A 25,604-nucleotide genomic window follows, 5' to 3' on the forward strand; every position below is an offset into this window, starting at 1 on the left:
TTTTTATTTTTCTCTCCCCACAATCAAAAATCTATAACTTTTTTTTTTACACTTAAAGAGCTGTGTGACGGCTTGTTTTCTGCGTAACAAATTGCACTTCATAGTGATGGTATTTATTATTCCATGGCGTGTACTGGGAAGCGGGAGAAAAATTCTAAATGCAGTGAAATTGGTGAAACAACGCATTTGCAGCGTTTTCTTGTGGGCTTGGAATTTACGGCTTTCACTTTTCGCCACAAATGATATGTCTACTTTATTCTTTGGGTTGGTGTGATCACGGGGATATCAAATTTGTATAGGTTTTATAATGTTTTTATACATTTACAAAAATTAAAACTCGTGTAGAATTTTTTATTTTTTTTGCCATCTTCTGGCGCTAATAACTTTTTTATACTTTGGTGTACAGAGCTGTGTGTGGTTTCTTTTTTGTGACTTTTGATAAAGTTTTCAATGCTATGATTTTTAGGAGTGTACTACCTTTTGATCACTTTTCGATTTTTTTATATTTTTCAAAAATGGCAATAAAGTGCCATTTTCGACTTTGGGCATTATTTTCCATTACGGGGTTAAATGCAGTGAAAAACTGTATAAGGCTGCATGAAGCTGTCATGGAAACAGATCGCTACTCCCCGATAATGCAAATAACTTTATACTATATGGAGCTGTGTAATATCTCATTTTTTACAGGATGAGATAATGTTTGGGGTCTGTACAACCTTTCAATCACTTGTTTATTAAAATTATTTTGTGTTACAAAATGGAAAAAAGTGGTGATTTGGACACTTGGGTACTATTTTCTGTTGTGGGGTTCACCGCTGGAATTATTTTTTCATAGATCGGGCATTTTGTGGCACAACGATACCTAACACATTTTTGTGGGTGATTTCAGCTTTTTGGGGTTCATTTTTTTTTTTACTTAAAATTTATTTTTAATTTATTTTTAGTTAACTGGAACCCTAGGGGGTTTGATCGATCCTAAGATTAGCGGCAATACTACATAAACTACCTCCAGGCCCAAGATGGTGGCACCCACCATCTAAATGGCATGTAAATGGTTACAAACCTGTGTCGGCTTACACCTTGTGTGTATGAAGAGGGCTCCTACACCCCAGGTGGCAAACTTTTGAAAAAAATCACAGATTTTTGCAGAAATAGGAAAATGCACCAAAAAAAGTTGTAAAACGAAAAGAAAAAAATAGATGACCCCCATTGTTAGCAAAATTGTAAACTGTAAAATTATGATTACTTCAAATTTCATAAGTTCATATACTGTAGTTTCATATTTACATTTTATTATTCAATTGGACTGTGACCAAAAGTCTCAGATTTGTATAGGCTGTCTGTGAACTTATGGAGTGTCGGTAAATTATGTTTGTGTCCTGCACAGGATCCTTCTTCAATCAGAGCTGTGCCCCCGGATCACCCCCTGATTCCAGCCTGTGTGAACTGTGTATTGGTGATCCACAAAACATGAAAGCAAATACAAAGTGTTCTTCAAGTGCCGAGGAGGCGTACTACGGCAAAGAAGGGGCCATCAGGTAAAGTTAACTAACATAGACAAAATAGATCAAATAGAAATATATATATATATATGATTGTATTTACAAAGAAATTATAATTTAATTACCAAATATAAAAAGACACACAGAAGTACCATTAGAAAACACTTAAAAACTCTAACAGTAACCATACCATGGACCATGTAAGGAAAACACATAAATGTCCACACTATACAACATCCAATATGCAACAGGCTAACTCTGTGTAATCTAACAATTCTACAATAAGAAAGAATAAGTAGCACAATTATAATGTATCAAATAATACCATGGGTGAAAAGCCAACTGTGGTGCCAAGTGGGGGCCTGTGTAATAAGGTGATGATGGTGAAGCGAGGTGATTGTGGCTCACATTCAGTATGTGTTATTACACAGGCATTACGACTAAAGAAAGCAGTACAGTACAGAAAGAGATTGATAGCTTATCCATAGAAAATGTCTGCTCACATCCCTCGAATCTTTGCCTGTAGGAAAAAAATGTTCTTTATATGGGATCATCATTTCCTTATAAATTTACTTGTGTTGTGACTGTAGGTGTCTGGTGGAGAGAGGAGATGTGGCCTTTGTGCCTCATTCTGCTGTGCTTGACAACACCGACGGTAAGAGAAGTTTTCTAGATGCTTCGGCACAATTATATCAATGTTATTGACTTACAGTATTGGATCCTAGAGTGATCATTTATTTGAGGACTGTCATTTTCATGAAAGAATTTAAGTGTAATGTAAGAATATTGGCCTACTACAAGGTTTTAGAATAACACACATGTCAAGGAAGGTGGCAGTTATTACAGGTAATAATAATAACCTTTTTTTATAAAGCACCATCATATTCCACACCACGGATATATTTCCAGTTTTCTGTCTGTTTCTTCTTCATTGACCCCCAGATTGCCCTGACAACTCCTCTAGATAACTGCAGTTTTCAGCCAAGACATCTTTGGCGCTTTGGAGCTGCAGACATACTCTATGAGAAATATGCAATTAAATTTCCCACAATGGGACAAGGAAAACATTGCCTCTTTAACCTTTTAAGGCAGCCCCCTTGCCATCAAGCATGACTTTCAGAAAGCCTAATGACATGATGCAAGATCAAAGCCAAACCAGAACTGTATATCTATTCCAGAAGAAACAGATTACCAGCTGTAGACAGTGCTGTTTTGATGTGGTTGCATCTCTTCAGCGCAGTGTAGGAAACCAGTTTAGCTGACCGATAGAATACTGTATGGAGCATCTAAAGCAACACAAATAAATTCAGGAAAGAACTCTAAATTAATTTAAACCATAGTCCACTTATAAATTAATATGTATCATCATCATACTTTATTGAAGATAGCCAAGGCCAATACAAGGCCAATTTTACCAAAAATACTACTGTGATTTTTTTTTTTTTACTTAAATAAAATAAGTAGACTGGTACTGAATAACACCCACTTTATGAACAGCATACCATGAATAGATAGGGGTAATGAAATTAGTTTTCTTCTCCATCCGACCCAGTCTGCTATGATGAGTTGTTCCAAATTACACTTGTTTCCACATAAGTTTCTGTAAGACTCTTTTAGCGTCTTAGTTTTCCAGATCTCCTCACTAATTCATAGATGTATTGGTCATCAATATATCTCATATTTGGTTAAGGACTTCAATTTAATACAAATCCAGTTTAGTACATCACACTATAATAGAAACGCCATTTAAAAGATGTGGGTCACAACAAACCTATTTACACTGCATGTGACCAGATAATGTTCTACAAATAATTGTATTTGTCATTCAGGTAAAAATCCTGCAGATTGGGCAAAGGACTTAAAATCCACAGATTTTGAGTTGTTATGTCCTGATGGATCTCGTGCCCCTTTCAGTGACTACAAAACCTGTAGACTTGGAGGGGTCTCCTATCCTGCTGTCTTTTCCCGGGAGGAGAGCGCCACTGATGTTGCACGAAATATTTTGAATCAGCAGGTAAGTGCCTGGATGGGATTTTACACAGTACAATTGTCTGGTTTGATGGTGTCAAAAGAGTGTGTTCATACTTTATTCTAGGTACTGATATATAATAGCTTTAAAGGGGTTGTCCGAGTTTTGAAAAAAAACTATAGGTGGCCGGGAGCAGGCTGCTTAAAACAATAAAGACGTAAAGACAGCAATAAAGACAGCGCTGCTGTCTCTCCGGTCCGGGCGCCATGTAAACAAACATGGCCGCCGGAGCAGCACTGCATTCAGCTTCCTGCCGGACCCGACAACCTTCCGGCCCACATTCACAATGCTGTGAATAGGGACGGATAGGCGTACCCGGCCACGGCCGTCCGGAAGCTGAATGCAGCGCTGCTCCGGCGGGCATGTTTGTTTACATGGCACCCGGACCGGAGCGACAGCAGCGATGGATACCGGAGGGCACCGGAAGGTAAGTACATCTTTATTGTTTTAAGCAGCCCGCTCCCGGCCACCTACAGTTTTTTTTTTGAACTCTCGGACCACCTCTTTAATGTCAATGTCACTTAATGATGATGCATATCGGATTTGACCGGTTCACTGATTTTTTTTTTTCTCTCCAAAAATTTGATTCAATGTGAGTTTATTTGTAGAAGTTTGAATCGACAACTAGACATGGACCTGGAGTGCACCAGCGTGCTGTTCTTGGATAGTTTTTTTCCCTGTGCTTTAGGAATATACATATTCCAGTTTCATTGAGTTTATTCTTGGTATTAGGATTAGCTATACATTTTTTTTCCAATATAGATTCTTCTTTTTTATTTTTTGTGGCAAAGGATACAAAATAACTGCGACAGTTCTTATAGTTTTGATCTGCTGGAGTCCAATGTGTTAGCCTGAGCTCCAGTGCCAGAGTTCATGTCTTCCTCCAGTTTAGACAGACAGGCCGAACTTTAAGACCCGGAGCACACTTGTAAATTTGATAACTTATTTTATACATTATTTTTCAAATTTATAATCACATTTTAAAAAGGGAAAAATGCTGTTGGATTATTAATCTTATATTTGCTCTTCCTCAGTCTCTTTATGGACGAATAGGATTTCAGAAGGACATATTTCAGATGTTTTCTTCAAGTCACGGACCCAACCTCCTCTTCAGTGAAGGCACACAATGCTTGATCGAGTTTGACAGGATATATGAAAGAGACATCATGGCGGATTATTTTGGGAAACACAGTTATGATCTTATGTACCGTGATAACCGCTGCTTCCCAACATCAGGTACAGTTTATGATCAAAGTAAACAGAATCATACTCTCTGTAAATGTGTTGAATCTATTGTTGTTTATTATCAATAATTATCTTATTTGGACAATGTTTTTAAGATTTTTTAAAGATTTTTTTAAGTTTTTAAGATCATTAATCAGCAGTGTTAATTATGCCGATTGAGTCCTATTGAGTCAAACTTGTCATAACAATGGTTATAAATTTGGAAAGCTTTAATATATCCGGTTTCGAGAATGTTTTCTCAAGACACATTGTACTCCAGGAACGTTTTGAAAATGAAGTTAGTTAAAATTTTACATGTTTGAAATGGGTTAAAAGTATACATGAGTGAAATACCTGTTTACAAACAATGATTTATAAGATAATACCATATATAATCGAGTACAGACAGTCCCCTACTTAAGAACACCCCACTTACAGGTGACCGTTAGTTACAAACGGACCTCTGGATGCTGGTGATTTACTGTACTTTAGTCCCAGGACACAATAAACAGCTATAACAGATATCACAGGTGTCTGTAATGAAGCTTTATTGTTAATCCTGGTTCTTATGACAACCCAACATTTTTAAAATCCAATTGTCACAGAAACCAAAAACATTTTGGCTGGGATTACAATTATAAAATATACAGTTTCGACTTACATACAAACTCAACTTAAGAACAAACCTACGGAACCTAACTTGTACGTAACCCAGGCACTGCCTGTATCAGTATAATTTTGTTCCCATGGTTGTATTACAGAGGTTTTTTTTTTTTTTAAATTGGGCTGCAAAAATTAGAAGAAAATGTTTTTTTCCAATAAATGACATTTTAGCCCCAATTTGTCATCATCACTTAGGGTTAATGTAGACAATGCACACCATAGTCTGTTATGCAATTTCTCCTGAATATTTTAATACCCAATTTATGAACATAAACTGCTGTAGGTGCACCTGTCAGACTTGCAAAGGTAAAGTGTGCTACTTCACTTTTGGACGGGAGATTTTGTCTGTAATAGTTTTAAGATTTTTTTCTGTAAATTCAGTGCCCCTAAATTGAAAAATTTAAATAAAACTCCAGCCAGTGCCCCCATTTTGGAAACTACTCACCTAAAGGACTTTTTCAAGGGTTGTGCTAAACATTTTGACTAGAGATGAGCGAACATGCTCGTCCGAGCTTGATGCTCGGTCGAGCATTAGGGTACTCGAAACTGCTCGTTACTCGGACGAATACTTCGCCCGCTCGAGAAAATGGCAGCTCCCGCCGTTTTGCTTTTTGGCGGCCAGAAACAGAGCCAATCACAAGCCAGGAGACTCTGCACTCCACCCAGCATGACGTGGTACCCTTACACGTCGATAGCAGTGGTTGGCTGGCCAGATCAGGTGACCCTGGGATAGACTAGCCGCTGGCCGCGCTGCTCGGATCATTCTGTCTCTGGATGCCGCTAGGGAGAGAGCTGCTGCTGGTCAGGGAAAGCGTTAGGGTGTTCTATTAGCTTACTGTTAGGCAGGAGTGATTCTCAAAGAACCCAACAGCCCTTCTTAGGGCTACAATAACGTTCTACTTTTTTTATTTTAATTTGCATCTTTTACCATTTTGTGAGGAATTAGCAGGGGGACTTGCTACCGTTGTGTTTAGCTCTTAGTGGCACACATATCCATAGCAAAGACCGAAGTGGGAAAATTCAGTAGGGGTTGGATTTCTATTAGGCAATAACTCAGTGTCATCTCATCTGGCATAGTACTGTGCTTCCTTTGATACTTGGCTAGAAAATAGCCATAGGAGAATACAAACAGCTTCTTGAAGCCTACAGTAGCGTTCTATATATTTGATTTCTGGTTGATCTGCTGGTGGCTGTAGTTTCTGCAGTGCATGTACTTGCCAATTCTGAGCAATTTGTAGTGAGACTTGCGACCGCTGTGTTCTGCGCTTAGTGGCGCACATATCCATAGCAAAGGCCGAAGTGGCAAAATTCAGTAGGGGTTGGATTTCTATTAGGCAATAACTCAGTGTCATCTCATCTGGCATAGTACTGTGCTTCCTTTGATACTTGGCTAGAAAATAGCCATAGGAGAATACAAACAGCTTCTTGAAGCCTACAGTAGCGTTCTATATATTTGATTTCTGGTTGATCTGCTGGTGGCTGTAGTTTCTGCAGTGCATGTACTTGCCAATTCTGAGCAATTTGTAGTGAGACTTGCGACCGCTGTGTTCTGCGCTTAGTGGCGCACATATCCATAGCAAAGGCCGAAGTGGCAAAATTCAGTAGGGGTTGGATTTCTATTAGGCAATAACTCAGTGTCATCTCATCTGGCATAGTACTGTGCTTCCTTTGATACTTGGCTAGAAAATAGCCATAGGAGAATACAAACAGCTTCTTGAAGCCTACAGTAGCGTTCTATATATTTGATTTCTGGTTGATCTGCTGGTGGCTGTAGTTTCTGCAGTGCATGTACTTGCCAATTCTGAGCAATTTGTAGTGAGACTTGCGACCGCTGTGTTCTGCGCTTAGTGGCGCACATATCCATAGCAAAGGCCGAAGTGGCAAAATTCAGTAGGGGTTGGATTTCTATTAGCCAATAACTCAGTGTCATCTCATCTGGCATAGTACTGTGCTTCCTTTGATACTTGGCTAGAAAATAGCCATAGGAGAATACAAACAGCTTCTTGAAGCCTACAGTAGCGTTCTATATATTTGATTTCTGGTTGATCTGCTGGTGGCTGTAGTTTCTGCAGTGCATGTACTTGCCAATTCTGAGCAATTTGTAGTGAGACTTGCGACCGCTGTGTTCTGCGCTTAGTGGCGCACATATCCATAGCAAAGGCCGAAGTGGCAAAATTCAGTAGGGGTTGGATTTCTATTAGGCAATAACTCAGTGTCATCTCATCTGGCATAGTACTGTGCTTCCTTTGATACTTGGCTAGAAAATAGCCATAGGAGAATACAAACAGCTTCTTGAAGCCTACAGTAGCGTTCTATATATTTGATTTCTGGTTGATCTGCTGGTGGCTGTAGTTTCTGCAGTGCATGTACTTGCCAATTCTGAGCAATTTGTAGTGAGACTTGCGACCGCTGTGTTCTGCGCTTAGTGGCGCACATATCCATAGCAAAGGCCGAAGTGGCAAAATTCAGTAGGGGTTGGATTTCTATTAGGCAATAACTCAGTGTCATCTCATCTGGCATAGTACTGTGCTTCCTTTGATACTTGGCTAGAAAATAGCCATAGGAGAATACAAACAGCTTCTTGAAGCCTACAGTAGCGTTCTATATATTTGATTTCTGGTTGATCTGCTGGTGGCTGTAGTTTCTGCAGTGCATGTACTTGCCAATTCTGAGCAATTTGTAGTGAGACTTGCGACCGCTGTGTTCTGCGCTTAGTGGCGCACATATCCATAGCAAAGGCCGAAGTGGCAAAATTCAGTAGGGGTTGGATTTCTATTAGCCAATAACTCAGTGTCATCTCATCTGGCATAGTACTGTGCTTCCTTTGATACTTGGCTAGAAAATAGCCATAGGAGAATACAAACAGCTTCTTGAAGCCTACAGTAGCGTTCTATATATTTGATTTCTGGTTGATCTGCTGGTGGCTGTAGTTTCTGCAGTGCATGTACTTGCCAATTCTGAGCAATTTGTAGTGAGACTTGCGACCGCTGTGTTCTGCGCTTAGTGGCGCACATATCCATAGCAAAGGCCAAAGTGGCAAAATTCAGTAGGGGTTGGATTTCTATTAGGCAATAACTCAGTGTCATCTCATCTGGCATAGTACTGTGCTTCCTTTGATACTTGGCTAGAAAATAGCCATAGGAGAATACAAACAGCTTCTTGAAGCCTACAGTAGCGTTCTATATATTTGATTTCTGGTTGATCTGCTGGTGGCTGTAGTTTCTGCAGTGCATGTACTTGCCAATTCTGAGCAATTTGTAGTGAGACTTGCGACCGCTGTGTTCTGCGCTTAGTGGCGCACATATCCATAGCAAAGGCCGAAGTGGCAAAATTCAGTAGGGGTTGGATTTCTATTAGCCAATAACTCAGTGTCATCTCATCTGGCATAGTAGTGTGCTTTGATACTTGGCTAGAAAATAGCCATAGCAATAGGATAGCATTGTTTGGTTTTAAAAACTCAAAAAAAAACACAAAAAAAAACAAAAAAAAGTAAAAAAAAAAAAATAAAGTTATAACTCTCATTTTAAAAATGTTTAACCCGAGGGCTAGGGGTAGAGGACGAGGGCGGGGACGTGGGCGTCCAACTACTGCAGGGGTCAGAGGCCGTGGTCCTGGGCGGGGTGAGACACCACCTGCTGATGAGGGAGCAGGGGAACGCCGCAGAGCTACACTCCCTAGGTTCATGTCTGAAGTTACTGGGACTCGTGGTAGAGCACTGTTGAGGCCAGAACAGTGCGAACAGGTGATGTCGTGGATTGCTGACAATGCTTCGAGCAATTTGTCCACCACCAGTCAGTCTTCCACGCAGTCCACCCATGTCACCGAAATCGCCACTCCTCCAGCTCCTGCACCTCAGCCTCCTCCCCCCCAGTCTGCCCCCTCCCAGGAAAATTTGGCATTTGAACCGGCATACTCTGAGGAACTGTTTTCTGGACCCTTCCCACAGTCACAAACCACTTGTCCGGTTGCTGCTGAGCAATTTTCCGATGCCCAGGTTTTCCACCAGTCACAGTCTGTGGGTGATGATGACCTTCTTGACGTAGTGGAAGTGTGTAAAGAGGTGTCCGACGATGAGGAGACACGGTTGTCAGACAGTGGGGAAGTTGTTGTCAGGGCAGGAAGTCCGAGGGGGGAGCAGACTGAGGGATCGGAGGATGATGAGGTGACAGACCCAAGCTGGGTTGAGAGGCCGGGTGAACACAGTGCTTCTGAGACGGAGGAGAGTCCTCGACCTGAACAGGTTGGAAGAGGCAGTGGTGGGGCCAGACGGAGAGGCAGGGCCAGAGCTGGTGCATCAGCGCCACTGTCAACTAGTGAAGCTCCCGTGGTGAGGGCTCTTGCGGCGAGGGCTAGATCTTCAGAAGTGTGGAGGTTCTTTAAGGAAACACCGGATGACCGACGGACTGTGGTGTGCAACATTTGCCAAACCAGGCTCAGCAGGGGTTCCACCACTACTAGCTTAACTACCACCAGTATGCGCAGGCATATGAATGCTAAGCACCCCACTCAGTGGCAACAAGCCCGTTCACCTCCGGCCGTGCACACCACTGCTCCTTCCCCTGTGTCAGCTGCTAGTCAGCCCCCTGCCCAGGACCCTGGCACAAAAACCCCATCGTCGCCTCCACGATCCTCCACAGCATCCACCAGCGTTCAGCTCTCCATACCCCAGACGCTGGAGCGGAAACGCAAATATAGTGCAACCCACCCGCACGCCCAAGCCCTTAATGTGCACATCTCCAGATTGCTTAGCCTGGAGATGCTGCCCTATAGGCTAGTAGAGACCGAGGCCTTTCGCAACCTCATGGCGGCGGCCGCCCCTCGGTATTCGGTCCCCAGCCGCCACTACTTTTCCCGATGTGCCGTCCCAGCCCTGCACCAGCACGTGTCAGACAACATCATCCGTGCCCTGACCAACGCCGTTTCTGACAAGGTCCACCTGACCACGGACACGTGGACGAGTGCTGCCGGGCAGGGCCACTATATATCGCTGACGGCACATTGGGTTAACTTGGTGGAGGCTGGGACCGAGTCTGACCCTGGGGCTGCTCATATACTGCCGACGCCGAGGATTGCGGGGCCTACCTCGGTCCAGGTGTTTCAGGCCTACTATGCCTCCTCCTCCTCCCACCCCTCCTCCACCTCCTCCTCCGAACTACCATCCGTGGGCACGGCGCCATCAGTCGGTAGCTCTAGGCACAGCAGCAGTGCCGTCGCTAAGCGACAGCAGGCGGTGCTCAAACTGCTGAGCCTAGGCGACAAAAGGCACACCGCCCAAGAGCTATTACAGGGCATCACGGCGCAGACTGATCTGTGGCTGGCACCGCTGAACCTCAAGCCGGGAATGGTTGTGTGTGACAACGGCCGTAACCTGGTGGCGGCTCTGCAACTCGGCAGACTGACACATGTGCCATGCCTGGCCCATGTGTTAAATCTGATAGTGCAGCGTTTCCTCAAGACATACCCCAATCTGTCTGATTTGCTCACGAAGGTGCGCCGCATCTGTGCGCATTTCAGGAAGTCCAGCCCAGATGCTGCCACTCTCAGGGCAGCGCAGCGCCGCCTCCAACTGCCCGCTCACCGACTGTTGTGCGACGTGCCCACGAGGTGGAATTCAACACTGACCATGTTATCCAGAGTTTACCAGCAGCGCAGAGCGATTGTAGACTGCCAGATGTCAACTTCCACCAGAACTGGTAGTCAGGTCAGTCAGCTTCCTCAAGTCTACAATGAGGAGTGGACGTGGATGTCTGATATCTGTCAGGTGCTGAGTAACTTTGAGGAGTCAACACAGATGGTCAGTGGCGATGCCGCCATCATCAGCCTCACCATCCCGCTGCTTGGCCTGTTGAAAAACTCTCTGGTCAGCATGAAGTCGGAAGCTTTGCGCTCGTCACAAGAGACGGGGGAAGAATATTCCCTTGTTGATAGCCAAAGCACCCTGAGGTCTGTTTCTCAGCGCATATCGGAGGAGGTGGAGGTGGAGGAGGATGAGGAGGAAGAGGAGGAGAATGTTGGCGAGACACAAGAGGGGACCATTGTTGAGTCCTTCACTGTTCAGCGTGTATGGGCAGAAGAAGAGGAGTTGGAGGAGTTGGAGGAGGAGGAAATGGACAGTCAGGCCAGTGAGGGGAGTGAATTCTTACGCGTTGGTACTCTGGCGCATATGGCAGATTTCATGCTAGGCTGCCTATCCCGTGACCCTCGCGTTCAAAGAATTTATTCCAGCACCGATTACTGGGTGTTCACTCTCCTGGACCCACGGTACAAGCAAAATCTTCCCACTCTCATCCCTGGAGAGGAAAGGAGTGTGAGAATGCATGAATACCAGCAGGCCCTGGTGCACAAGCTGAAACAGTATTTCCCTTCTGACAGCGCTAGCGGCAGAGTGCGTAGTTCTGCGGGACAAGTAGCGAGGGAGAGTAGGCGAGCAGGCAGCTTGTCCAGCACTGGCAAGGGTACGCTTTACAAGGCTTTTGCCAGCTTTATGTCACCCCAGCAAGACACTGTCACCTGTCCCCAGTCTCGGCAGAGTAGGGCTGATCTTTACAGAAAGATGGTGAGGGAGTACGTAGCTGACCATACCATCGTCCTAAATGATCACACAGCTCCCTACAACTACTGGGTTTCAAAGCTGGACATGTGGCACGAACTGGCGCTCTACGCCTTGGAGGTTCTTGCCTGCCCTGCCGCTAGCGTGTTGTCCGAGCGGGTTTTCAGTGCAGCTGGTGGCATCATCACCGATAAGCGTACACGCCTGTCGACTGACAGCGCTGACAGGCTGACGCTTATTAAAATGAATAAAGGCTGGATTTCTCAGAATTTCCAATCTCCACCAGGTGAAGGAAGCTCAACCTGAATAATTGATCCACTCCTCCTCCTCCTCCTCATTTTCCTCCTTCTCCTCCTCTTTGTACAGTAAAGCAGAGGAAACTGGCTATTTTTTGACAGGGCCCACTGGCTCTTGCTATAGTACTTCATGCATTTAATTTTTCTGGAGGGCCACCTACCCGGTCCTCTGTTTGAAACAATTTTTGTGAGTGCCACATACAGGCACTCAATCTATTCCATTTTACTGCAGGGCCACCTACCTGCTCCTCTGGTTTGAAACATTTTTGGGACTGCCACATACAGGCACTCAATCTATTCCATTTTACTGCAGGGCCACCTACCTGTTCCTCTGGTTTGAACAATTTTTGGGACTGCCACATACAGGCACTCAATCTATTCCATTTTACTGGAGGGCCACCTACCTGCTCCTCTGGTTTGAAACATTTTTGGGACTGCCACATACAGGCACTCAATCTATTCCATTTTACTGCAGGGCCACCTACCTGCTCCTCTGGTTTGAACAATTTTTGGGACTGCCACATACAGGCACTCAATCTATTCCATTTTACTGCAGGGCCACCTACCTGCTCCTCTGGTTTGAAACATTTTTGGGACTGCCACATACAGGCACTCAATCTATTCCATTTTACTGCAGGGCCACCTACCTGCTCCTCTGGTTTGAACAATTTTTGGGACTGCCACATACAGGCACTCAATCTATTCCATTTTACTGCAGGGCCACCTACCTGCTCCTCTGGTTTGAACAATTTTTGGGACTGCCACATACAGGCACTCAATCTATTCCATTTTACTGCAGGGCCACCTACCTGCTCCTCTGGTTTGAACAATTTTTGGGACTGCCACATACAGGCACTCAATCTATTCCATTTTACTGGAGGGCCACCTACCTGCTCCTCTGGTTTGAAACATTTTTGGGACTGCCACATACAGGCACTCAATCTATTCCATTTTACTGCAGGGCCACCTACCTGCTCCTCTGGTTTGAACAATTTTTGGGACTGCCACATACAGGCACTCAATCTATTCCATTTTACTGCAGGGCCACCTACCTGCTCCTCTGGTTTGAAACATTTTTGGGACTGCCACATACAGGCACTCAATCTATTCCATTTTACTGCAGGGCCACCTACCTGCTCCTCTGGTTTGAACAATTTTTGGGACTGCCACATACAGGCACTCAATCTATTCCATTTTACTGCAGGGCCACCTACCTGCTCCTCTGGTTTGAACAATTTTTGGGACTGCCACATACAGGCACTCAATCTATTCCATTTTACTGGAGGGCCACCTACCTGCTCCTCTGGTTTGAAACATTTTTGGGACTGCCACATACAGGCACTCAATCTATCCCATTTTACTGGAGGGCCACCTACCTGCTCCTCTGGTTTGAAACATTTTTGGGACTGCCACATACAGGCACTCAATCTATTCCATTTTACTGCAGGGCCACCTACCTGCTCCTCTGGTTTGAACAATTTTTGGGACTGCCACATACAGGCACTCAATCTATTCCATTTTACTGCAGGGCCACCTACCTGCTTCTCTGGTTTGAACAATTTTTGGGACTGCCACATACAGGCACTCAATCTATTCCATTTTACTGGAGGGCCACCTACCTGCTCCTCTGGTTTGAAACATTTTTGGGACTGCCACATACAGGCACTCAATCTATCCCATTTTACTGGAGGGCCACCTACCTGCTCCTCTGGTTTGAAAAATGTTTGGGACTGCCACATACAGGCACTATCCAAATTAAATTGTCTCCATAGCAGCCTCCACACGTTGTCTCCATTGCTACCTCCAAAAGTCGTCCATATAGCTGCCTCCATACATCGTCGCTTTATCAAACGAGGTGTGTCAGGCAGAAATTTGGGTTGTTTTCATGGATTCCACATCAAAGTTGTTAACTTTGTCGCCACCCTGCTGTGTTATCCACAAAATATACTGGCAAACTTTTACCATTTAGGGATATTATTTCAGCGCTTCTTGCGCATCTGTTTACATTCCCCTCACCCGGCATATCCTAAACTTATAAGAACGCTACTACACTTGATCTTATACAAAAGGTTCTTAGAAGTGCTGTTTGGGGAGTAGCCTAGAGACAGGGGCTTGGATTGGCGAAAGCTCGCCTGGCAGCGGAACGCCAGCTCCATGCGCATCATGCGCTTCTTGCGCATCTGTTTACATTCCCCTCACCCGCCATATCCCAAACTTATGAGAACGCTACTACACTTAACTTGGTGCAGGCTGGGACCGAGTCTGACCCTGGGGCTGGTCATATACTGCCGACGCAGAGAATTGCGGGGCCTACCTCGGTCCAGGTCTCAAAGGCCTACTATACCTCCTCCCACCCCTCCTCCACCTCCTCCTCCTCCGAATTACCATCCGTGGGCATGGCGCCATCAGTCGGTAGCTCTAGGCACAGCAGCAGTGCCGTCGCTAAGCGACAGCAGGCGGTGCTGAAACTGCTGAGCCTAGGCGATAAAAGGCACACCGCCCAAGAGCTATTACAGGGCATTCCACATCAAAGTTGTTAACTTTGTCGCCACCCTGCTGTGTAATCCCCAAAATATACTTGCAAACTTTTACCATTTAGGGATATTATTTCAGCGCTTCTTGCGCATCTGTTTACATTCCCCTCACCCGCCATATCCTAAACTTATAAGAACGCTACTACACTTGATCTTATACAAAAGGTTCTTAGAAGTGCTGTTTGGGGAGTAGCCTATAGACAGGGGCTTGGATTGGCGAAAGCTCGCCTGGCAGCGGAGCGCCAGCTCCATGCCAAGATCCAACTAACATAGTTTTAACTGCAGCACCTTTAATCTACTACTAGTTCACTGCCTCCATACATCGTCCCCTTATCAAACGAGCTGTGTCAGGCAGAATTTTGGGTTGTTTTCATGGCTTCCATGTTAACTTTGTCGCCACCCTGCTGTGTAATCCACAAAATATACTGGCAAACTTTTATCATGTACCGATATTATTTGAGCGCTTCTTGCTCACCTCCTTTGGTTCCTCTCTGCCACCCATTGGTTTGAAGCCTGAGTCCATTTAGGGTATGTCGCCATGACACTCTCTAGCCTGCTGCCGCTGCCTCTGCATGCCGTCCCCTATAGTGTCAGGGTCAATTATTGGATGTTTTAGATGCTATCTAGCTTCATTCTGTCACTCTGTCATGGCCATGCTGTTGCCCATAATTTTGGCATAATGGTGCGATTATGCAGCCTCAGAGGCATCCATGCATGCTGCCCCTGCTGTTTCCTGTCCATTTCCGTGGTGTTTCCATCCTTTTCTGAGGTTCCCAGGTGTTTGGCCAAGCTTCCCTGTGCAGAGCCTTGGTCCCCTTGAAAAATGCTCGAGTCTCCCATTGACTTCAATGGGGTTCGTTATTCGAGACGAGCACTCGAGCATCGGGAAAAGTTCGTCTCGAATAACGAGTACCCGAGCATTTTAGTGTTCGCTCATCTCTAATTTTGACCCCACATTTTATATTATAATTGCTGATGTATGGACTAACTAGCCTCACATCCCTGTAGACGAAGTATTACATATAGAAAATAGCGGGGATGTGCATGAAAAACTGGCCTCAAGAAATAGATATCAAATATTCATTTATAAATTCCTTACTTTATTATGATGCCATAGCACTAACATTAAAACATTTAACCCCTACGGGACACAGCATCTTTTGGCCTAAAGGACGCGGACCCATTTTTCAAATCTGCCCTGTGTCACTATAAGTGGTTATAGCGTGGGAATGCTATGAGATATCCAGGGGATTTTGAGATTGTTTTCTCGTGACACATTGTACTTCAAATTAGTTTAAAAATTTGGATGAAATCTTTTGCGTTTAGTTATGAAAAAAAACAAAATTTGGCAAAAAATTGGAAAAATTCTATATTTTCAACGTTCTAAATTCTCTACTTTTGATGCAGATAGTCATAGCACCCAAATAAATTCATAACTTACATTTCCCAAATGTCTGCTTTATGTTGGCATGGTTTTTTTAAGATTCCACATATTTTACTAGAATGTTCTGAGGCTCAGAATTTAGGTATCATTTTTCACATTTTTTGTAAAATCACCAAAACCCGTATTTAGATGGACCTGCTCAACTTCTAATTGACACTGAGAGGCCTAAATAATAGCTAGACTCATAAATTACCCCATTGTGGAAACTACACCCCTCAACGTATGAAAAACCACTTTTAAGAAGTTTGTTAACCCTTTAGGTGTTTTATAGGGGTTAAAACAAAACGGAGGTGCAGTCTGAAAATTGTAATATTTTTTCACAATACACTCATTTTGGGTGGAAAATTAAACATATACAATGGATTAAATGAAAAAAGGCTCCACAAAGTTTGATACCCAATTTCTCCCGAGTACACCGATACCCTATATGTGGTGGTAACCTGCTGTATGGGTGCACGGCTGGGCATAGGAGGGAAGGAGGCGTCATCCAGATCCAATTTGCTATGTCACATTGTACAGGCTATAATTTTTTTCTTTTTTTATTGAGGACCTATAGGGGCTTATTTCTTTTGCCACATGAGATGCACTTTTCTGGTACATAATTTTGGGGCATCTATAGCTAATTGGTGAGATTTAATTAAAGCTTTGTTGGTCGAGGAAATGAAAATCGTCAATTTTTAGGAACATTTTTATGTGTTTTTTTTTTGGCCGTTAACCATACCATAAAAATAGTATATTATTTTTATTCTATGGGTCGCCACGATTACAAAAATACTTCATTTATATATATTTTTTATTTTTTTCCATTTTTACTGAATAAAAAGTAATTTGGCAAAATTGTTGTTAATTTTAGCATCACCGTCTTTCATATGCATAACTTTTTTATTTTTCACCTCACAAATCTGTTTAAGGGCTTATTTTTTGCGAGAAGGATTGTTCTTTTTAGTGGTCTTATTTTAGATTGCGTAACTTTTTTAAATCACTTTTTAGAGCATTTTTAAAGGGCATTAATAAAAAATCATCTTTTTTTCAGAGAGAGTTTTTTGAGGTTGTTTTTTACGGGGTTCACTCTGCGGGTCTAATAACGATTTTGTTTTATTATGCAGATTGTTACGGACGCAGGGATACCAAATATGTGGGGGTTTTGTGTATTTTATTCAATTGTACTGAATAAAAACTAATTTGGAGAAAATCGTATTCATTTTAGCATCACCATCTTTTCATATGCATAACTTTTTTATTTTTTGGCAGATAAATCTTGTTAGGGGCTTATTTTTTGCGAGAACAGTTGTTCTTTTTAGTGGGCTTATTTTAGAGTGCATAAAATTTTTTAAATCACTTTTTAGAGCATTTTTTATAGGGTATTAATTAAAAATTATCATTTTTTCGGAACGTTTTTTGCGTTTTTTTCCTCCGGCGTTTACCGTGCGGGTCCAGTAATGATTCTGTTTTATTATGCAGATTGTTACGGACGCGGCAATACCAAACATGCGGGGGTTTTTTGTGTTTTTATGTTTTTTATACTTTATTAAGTGTTTTTATGGGAAAGTGACATTTTAGGGGCTTATATTTTTATGTATTTATTTTTTATTTATTATAATGTGTAGTGTTAAGTGTTTTTGCATAATTTTACTTCTACATACTTGAACTTAAACCAGTGATACTCTGATCACTGGTTTAAGTTCAATACACTGCTCTACAATACTATTTTATTGTAGAGCAGTGTAAACTGTCTGAGCAAGCTTGCGCATGCTCAGACAGTTTACAGCCAGACCCGGAAGGGTTCTGGCTGCCATGGAAACCGGGCAGCTCCGGGGCACATGCCAGTCCTCGGAGCTGCCCAGGAGAGGATCGGATCCCCCGGTAAGCGGCACGGGGGATCCGATCCATAGGGGGAAGACCCTTACACGCCGCGGTCATGCTTGACCGCGGCGTGTAAGGGGTTAACACCCGCGATCGGAGTCGGCTCCGATCGCGGGTGTTAGCGCAGGCTGTCAGCTGTACTAGACAGCTGACAGCCGCTGCTTCTGGTACCGGCTCCGTTCGTGAGCCGGTGCCAGAAGCAGGACGTTATAGTGCGTCCTGGTGCGCTAAGTATCTAGCCACCGGGACGTACTATAACGTCCTGGTGCGCCTAGGGGTTAAAAACATCTGGCCACAAATGCCATAATACAGTGCATAAATGCATACAATTCGTGCAATATGCTAACAACCCCCAATGGGTCCGGTATGGTCTAACTCTGGTGTAGATCTAGAAATCCTGATCTGTCAGGACTAATTATGTAAACAATGCAGATTGATCCGACAAATAAAGTGGCAAGTGCCTGAAAAGTGATGAATGTGCATCCTATGCCATAGGCAGTCTAACACATGAAGTCCAAAACAGTATAAAAATGATATCACCGTGTTGTTGTTGGGGGATGGAAGGTTGTGCCCCACGCGTTCCGCCTCCACAGGCTTCCTCAGGGGTATGATTTGTGTGGGGTGCTGAGCGTTGTTTATACCCTAAAAGTAAGTGGCATGAGAGGACTCACCTGTGTGATTCTTCTGTGTGAAGTCGCATGTAGTGCGCGTGATCGCGGCCATGGAGGAGCGCACTGCGCATGCGCCCACCCAGTTCTCGCGAGACCGGCACAATCCTCCGCCTCCTGCTTGTGCCGGCCGCGCGTCATAAATCATAATAAAGTAAGGAATTTATAAATGAATATTTGATATCTATTTCTTGAGGCCAGTTTTTCATGCACATCCCTGCTATTTTCTATATGTAACACATTTTATATTAAGTACCATGGCTATTTTTCTACAATATATGTCATGCCCACATTTTGCCTGTATGTAACGTCAGTTGTCATTCAATTCTGTACAGTTTTTAGGATTAAATGTGGCCCTTTAATGAAATGCCCTTTAATGAGCTGCTCACTCAAGTATGCAGCTCCTAGTGCTAAAACAGATGCAGACACTGCCGATGTAAACACATGCGATGTATACTAGAAACGCGTGACTGCGCTGGAAGCGGTCCGACTTATTCATGAGGGGGGGGGGGCGGTCCGAGGTGCTGCCTCTTCACCTGACCTTTCCATAGTCCAGCGGGAACTTCCGCACGTCGTGGGGAAGTCACCACCCCTAATCCCTCCCCCTCATGAATACGCCAGACCACTTCCAGCGTGGTCCATCATTTCTCTTGTACATCGCATAAGTGTGTGCTAGCGTTTCTGATGACGCTAACATTCTAACACTGCTGCATCTGTTTTAGCACTAGGTGCGGTTTACTTTTGTAAGTAGCTCCTAGTGACATTTTTAGAGGTGACAAGTTCTCTTTAAATTATACTGGGATCAAGAGTGAAAGACCACTATGCACATTTTGGGCACAGATTGGTCATTTATACTATACTTGTGGTCAAGTGCATAGGCTCCGAGATGGAATAAAAAATAGTACCTATGGTGCAAAGTGAAAATTGTACATTATTTCAGTGCCCAATGGGGCAGATTTACTTACCCGGTCCGTTCGCGATCCAGCTGCGTGTTCTCTGCGGTGGATTCGGGTCCGGCCGGGATTCACTAAGGTAGTTCCTCCGCCGTCCACCGCTGCTGCGCTGAAGTTCCCCGGAGGTGCGCTGGAATGCCCTGAAATTCACCGGCCTATACCTGGTGAAGGTAAGTGTAATTTTCGCAACACAATTTTTTTCTTAAATGCGGCGTTTTTTCCGAATCCGTCGGGTTTTCGTTCAGCCACGCCCCCCGATTTCCGTCGCGTGCATGCCAGCGCCGATGCGCCACAATCCGATCGCGTGCGCCAAAATCCCAGGGCAATTCAGGTACAATCGGCGCAAATCGGTAATATTCGGGTAACACGTCGGGAAAACGCGAATCGGGCCCTTAGTAAATGACCTCCAATGTGTTGTGCCAAGATTGTGTCAACATAGACACACACGCCAAAAACTGTTAATGGGGTGAGCCCTGTTGTACAATATGGAATGTGTGTCTATGTTGATACAATCAGGGCACAATATACAGACAGTCCCCGGGTTACGTACAAGATAGCTTCCATAGGTTTGTTCATAAGTTGAAGATTTATGTAAGTCGAAACTGTATACTTTATAATTGTAGATCCAGACAAAAATCTTTTTGCCCCAGTGAAAATTGGAGTTTCTACATTTTTTGCTTTATTTTGACCAATGATTATGAATAAAGCTTCATTACAGACACCTTACAGCTGATCATTGCAGCCTGGGACTATAGTAACATCCAGAGAGCTTCACCAGAGGTCACAGGGGGCAGAGGAGTCCGTCTTTAACTAGGGGGTCGTCTGTAAGTCGGGTGTCCTAGGGTACTAAAATAAAAAATAAGGAAAAGCTCATTTTACTTTTCATACTCAACTGCGCATCTCTGGTATAATTTCCGCAATGCCTATGAGGGGATCAAAATGCTCTTACCACCCCTTCAGAAATTAATTTAAGAATGTAGTTTCTAAAATGAGGTCAGGTTTTAGGGAGTCCCACTTCAAACTGTGAGGAACTGATACAGAAATTGTATAACAATACACAAACGATATTTCTTATGACATGAGATAAATTTTACTATAGTAAAAACTAATTTGGGAAGAAAAATTGCCTTTTTTTGCAGAAAACCATTTTTTCCCCTAAATCAGCTATTATGAGACCTTTTTTTTGTGGGACAACTTGTACTTTTTACTTGTATCCAGTTAGGGTAAATGTGACAGGATCAAAGCAAGAAGCTAAAACTGCCACAGAGACCATTGGTACCATCAGAACCCAGAATGTATGGGGAAGGGGTATGTGGGGCCCGACCCTGAGGGGGGGGGGAGGGGGAACAAGGTCCTATAGTTGTTGCGGACATGTTTGACTACTTCACCTGTTAGTGCAGATACTGTGACTGTTACTGTGATTCTGAGCCTGTGAAATCTCCAGGATGTAGCGGCATGTCCAAACAAGCAGTTCTACAAAAGTACGGTAGATGAGAGGAGGTAGCTAGCCATATACCAACTAAAGCAACAAATATGAATGAGGTGATCTTATGTGATATGCTAATTTTTCTCTTTGTATTGTATCTACAGCAATGGACCCTGTTTGTGACTTTCATTACTACTGAGAAGACTTCGGAACAAACTACATTGTTCTGTCTTACAAGTCCATTCCTCTGCCTTACAAACAGTGTTTTACATCAGTGGCTTACTTCGGTGTTCCAATAAATAGATTTAATTTCCTGAAAATGCTTATTATTTTAATACATAAGAACCTTAATAATGTGATCTACTGCAAAAAGTGTTCTTTGTAAATGTTAAAGAAGCGTAAACACCATTGATATCTCCCCATTGGGTAATTGGGACCATAATCTTGTCTTTCTCAAACCAAAACACCATCCAATGTTAAAAAGGCTTCCGTTAGCAAGGTAGAAGTGTGTAAATGGTCTGGTGCTGATAAAGTCTGTTCTGAGAGAGCACTAACAGTTAACAGCTTGCCTGCTATGTTGATAGTGTCTTCCGAGCAGCGGCTGGAGGAGTGAGCTGCAGATGCCTAAAGAGTTGTGATAGAGTTTGAGATGCAGAGAGAGACGGATAGGGAACAGGGGATTCCCTCTGTTAACCTTATTCTTAACAGAGCTGCAGAGACACTAGCCTCTCCCACTAGACTCTCCACATAGAGAAGCATCACTTGTTCTCCTATTCACTCTAGAGTGAGAAGATTGTGTAAACAATGCATACTTATAACAGGCCAGATAAATGTTACTTAATATGTATGAGCACTGTTAGACTATGAACAAATATCTACCAAGACAACATAAGACATACACTCACCAGCCACTTTATTAGGTACACCATGCTAGTAACGGGTTGGACCCCCTTTTGCCTTCAGAACTGCCTCAATTCTTCGTGGCATAGATTCAACAAGGTGCTGGAAGCATTCCTCAGAGATTTTGGTCCATATTGACATGATGGCATCACACAGTTGCCGCAGATTTGTCGGCTGCACATCCATGATGCGAATCTCCCGTCCCACCACATCCCAAAGATGCTCTATTGGATTGAGATCTGGTGACTGTGGAGGCCATTTGAGTACAGTGAACTCATTGTCATGTTCAAGAAACCAGTCTGAGATGATTCCAGCTTTATGACATGGCGCATTATCCTGCTGAAAGTAGCCATCAGATGTTGGGTACATTGTGGTCATAAAGGGATGGACATGGTCAGCAACAATACTCAGGTAGGCTGTGGCGTTGCAACAATGCTCAATTGGTACCAAGGGAGACAAAAAGTGCCAAGAAAATATTCCCCACACCATGACACCACCACCACCAGCCTGAACCGTTGATACAAGGCAGGATGGATTCATGCTTTCATGTTGTTGACGCCAAATTCTGACCCTACCATCCGAATGTCACAGCAAAAATCGAGACTCATCAGACCAGGCAATGTTTTTCCAATCTTCTACTGTCCAATTTCGATGAGCTTGTGCAAATTGTAGCCTCAGTTTCCTGTTCTTAGCTGAAAGGAGTGGCACCCGGTGTGGTCTTCTGCTGCTGTAGCCCATCTGCCTCAAAGTTCGACATACTGTGCGTTCAGAGATGCTCTTCTGCCTACCTTGGTTGTAATGGGTGGCGATTTGAGTCACTGTTGCCTTTCTATCAGCTCGAACCAGTCTGCCCATTCTCCTCTGACCTCTGGCATCAACAAGGCATTTCCGCCCACAGAACTGCCGCTCACTGGATGTTTTTTCTTTTTCGGACCATTCTCTGTAAACCCTAGAGATGGTTGTGCGTGAAAATCCCAGTAGATCAGCAGTTTCTGAAATACTCAGACCAGCCCTTCTGGCACCAACAACCATGCCACGTTCAAAAGCACTCAAATCACCTTTCTTCCCCATACTAATGCTCGGTTTGAACTGCAGGAGATTGTCTTGACCATGTCTACATGCCTAATGCACTGAGTTGCCGCCATGTGATTGGCTGATTAGAAATTAAGTATTAATGAGCAGTTGGACAGGTGTACCTAATAAAGTGGCTGGTGAGTGTATATACAGGGGCTGAAGGGGATTTTAAATTGGCCTTGGAAAAAAATATAAAAGTGGTCCTATACTGTAGTAAGGTCAAATTTTTCATAGGTGGGGCCATCACAAGTAGGCAGAGTCACCAGGCTCTGGCCACATTAGAGATAGATAAGCCAAAACAAATGATGGAATGGAGGTAGCACACATCTCCAAAAAGGCACAAAACTTATAATCGGCAAGTTTTTTTCAAGGAAGAAATAAGAGGCGCAAAGAAAGTGCAAATTGCCCCAAAGGAAAGGCAGGAACAGAGAATCAACACTGTAAAAGAAACATTAAGAAAAATAATGTAAAAAAATAAAACAACAATACAAGCCAAAAAGAAGACTAATAGAAAACAATGAGAAGAAACTAAGATAAATGACCCCCATTGAGGGGAAGGAAGAAAACCACAATACCATTATCTGCCTTTTACATTATTAATTTAGCATGGTTCATTGTGCAGAATAAAGAATATTCTCCAGGTTAAAATGATTATGGCAATTCCACGTTAAAATAATTCACGTTAAAATAATAACCCTCATCCACAAAGCTCTGAATAATGCAGCACCCACCTATCCCTCTTCTCTCATCTCAGTCTATCGCCCTTCCCGTGCCCTTCGATATGCCAGTGATATTAGATTAATCTCTACCTTAATTCGAACCTCTCATGCACGTCTCCAGGACTTCTCCCGAGCTGCACCAATTCTCTGGAATGCCCTTCCCCCGGACTCTCAGACTAATACACACCCTCCAAAGCTTCAAACGTGCTCTTAAAACCCATCCCTTTAGGCAAGCCCAGGGCCGGATTATAGGGGAGGGTGCGCGCGGGGCGTGAGCCCCGGGGCTCCCACCGCTTCTGCTCTTAAAGGGGCCCCCACCAAATGTGGGCGATTTGAGCGGTTGCATGACCGCCCTATTCGCCCACTGTGTACTTGAGTCCAGGATGACCGGGCCGGGAAATGCTGGGGGAGCTGTATCTAGTGATTGCTGGTGGAGCTGTATATAGTGATTGCTGGAGGAGCTGTATATATAGTGATTGCTGGGGGAGCTGTATACAGTGATTGCTGGGGGAGCTGTTTCTAGTGATTGCTGGGGGAGCTGTATCTAGTGATTGCTGGGGGAGCTGTATATATTGATTGCTGGGGGAGCTGTATATAGTGATTGCTGGGGGAGCTGTATATAGTGATTGCTGGGGGAGCTGTATATAGTGATTGCTGGGGGAGCTGTATCTAGCGATTGCTGGGGGAGCTGTATATAGTGATTGCTGGGGGAGCTGTATACAGTGATTGCTGGGGGAGCTGTATACAGTGATTGCTGGGGGAGCTGTATAAAGTGGTTTCTGGGGGCTGTATATAGTGGTTGCTGGGGGCTGTATACAGTGATGGCTGGTGGAGCTGTATATATTGATTGCTGAGGGAGCTGTATCTAGTGATTGCTGGGGGAGCTGTATCTAGTGATTGCTGGTGGAGCTGTATATAGTGATTGCTGGGGGAGCTGTATACAGTTATTGCTGGGGGAGCTGTATCTAGTGATTGCTGGGGGAGCTGTATATAGTGATTGCTGGGGGAGCTGTATACAGTGATTTCTGGGGGAGCTGTATACAGTGATTGCTGGGGGAGCTGTATAAAGTGGTTTCTGGGGGGCTGTATATAGTGGTTTCTGGGGGCTGTATACAGTGATTGCTGGTGGAGCTGTATATATATATACCCCCTCATCCTCATAGACTGTAAGCTCTTGTGTCACGTCCTCATCCTCATAGACTGTAAGCTCTTGTGTCACCTCCTCATCCTCATAGACTGCAATCTTTTGTGTCCCCTCTCATGCTCATATACTGTAAGCTCTTGTGTCACCCCCTCATCCTCATAGACTGTAAGCACTTGTGTCACCTCTCATCCTCATAGACTGTAAGCTCTTGTGTCACCCCCTCATCCTCATAGACTGTAAGCTCTTGTGTCACCCCCCTCATCCTCATATACTGTAAGCTCTTGTGTCACCCCCTCATCCTCATAGCCTGTACACTCTTGTGTCACCCCCCTCATCCTCATATACTGTAAGCTCTTGTGCCCCCCTCATCCTCATAGACTGTAAGCTCTTGTGTAACCCCCCTCATCCTCATATACTGTAAGCTCTTGTGTCACCCCCTCATCCTCATAGCCTGTAAGCTCTTGCGTCACCCCCTCATCCTCATAGCCTGTAAGCTCTTGTGTCACCCCCTCATCCTCATAGACTGTAAGCTCTTGTGTCACCCCCCTCATCCTCATAGACTGTAAGCTCTTGTGTCACCCCCTCATCCTCATAGACTGTAAGCTCTTGTGTCAC

General features: G+C 44.0%; 1 protein-coding gene across 1 annotated transcript in view; it reads left to right on the forward strand.

The window, feature by feature from the left end:
* LOC140122492 (saxiphilin-like) overlaps positions 1-21,472 on the forward strand; it is a 54,869-nt gene extending 33,397 nt beyond the window's left edge. The window contains exons 17-21 of the mRNA XM_072143420.1: positions 1,388-1,538; positions 2,093-2,157; positions 3,332-3,516; positions 4,566-4,767; positions 21,317-21,472. Of these exons, the coding sequence (XP_071999521.1) occupies positions 1,388-1,538; positions 2,093-2,157; positions 3,332-3,516; positions 4,566-4,767; positions 21,317-21,351 (638 nt within the window). The 3' untranslated portion in view covers positions 21,352-21,472. The remainder of the gene's footprint in view (positions 1-1,387; positions 1,539-2,092; positions 2,158-3,331; positions 3,517-4,565; positions 4,768-21,316) is intronic.
* Positions 21,473-25,604: the final 4,132 nt, after the last annotated feature.

The sequence above is a fragment of the Engystomops pustulosus genome, chromosome 3, assembly GCF_040894005.1.
Source record: "Engystomops pustulosus chromosome 3, aEngPut4.maternal, whole genome shotgun sequence".
NCBI classification, from domain to species: Eukaryota; Metazoa; Chordata; class Amphibia; order Anura; family Leptodactylidae; genus Engystomops; species Engystomops pustulosus.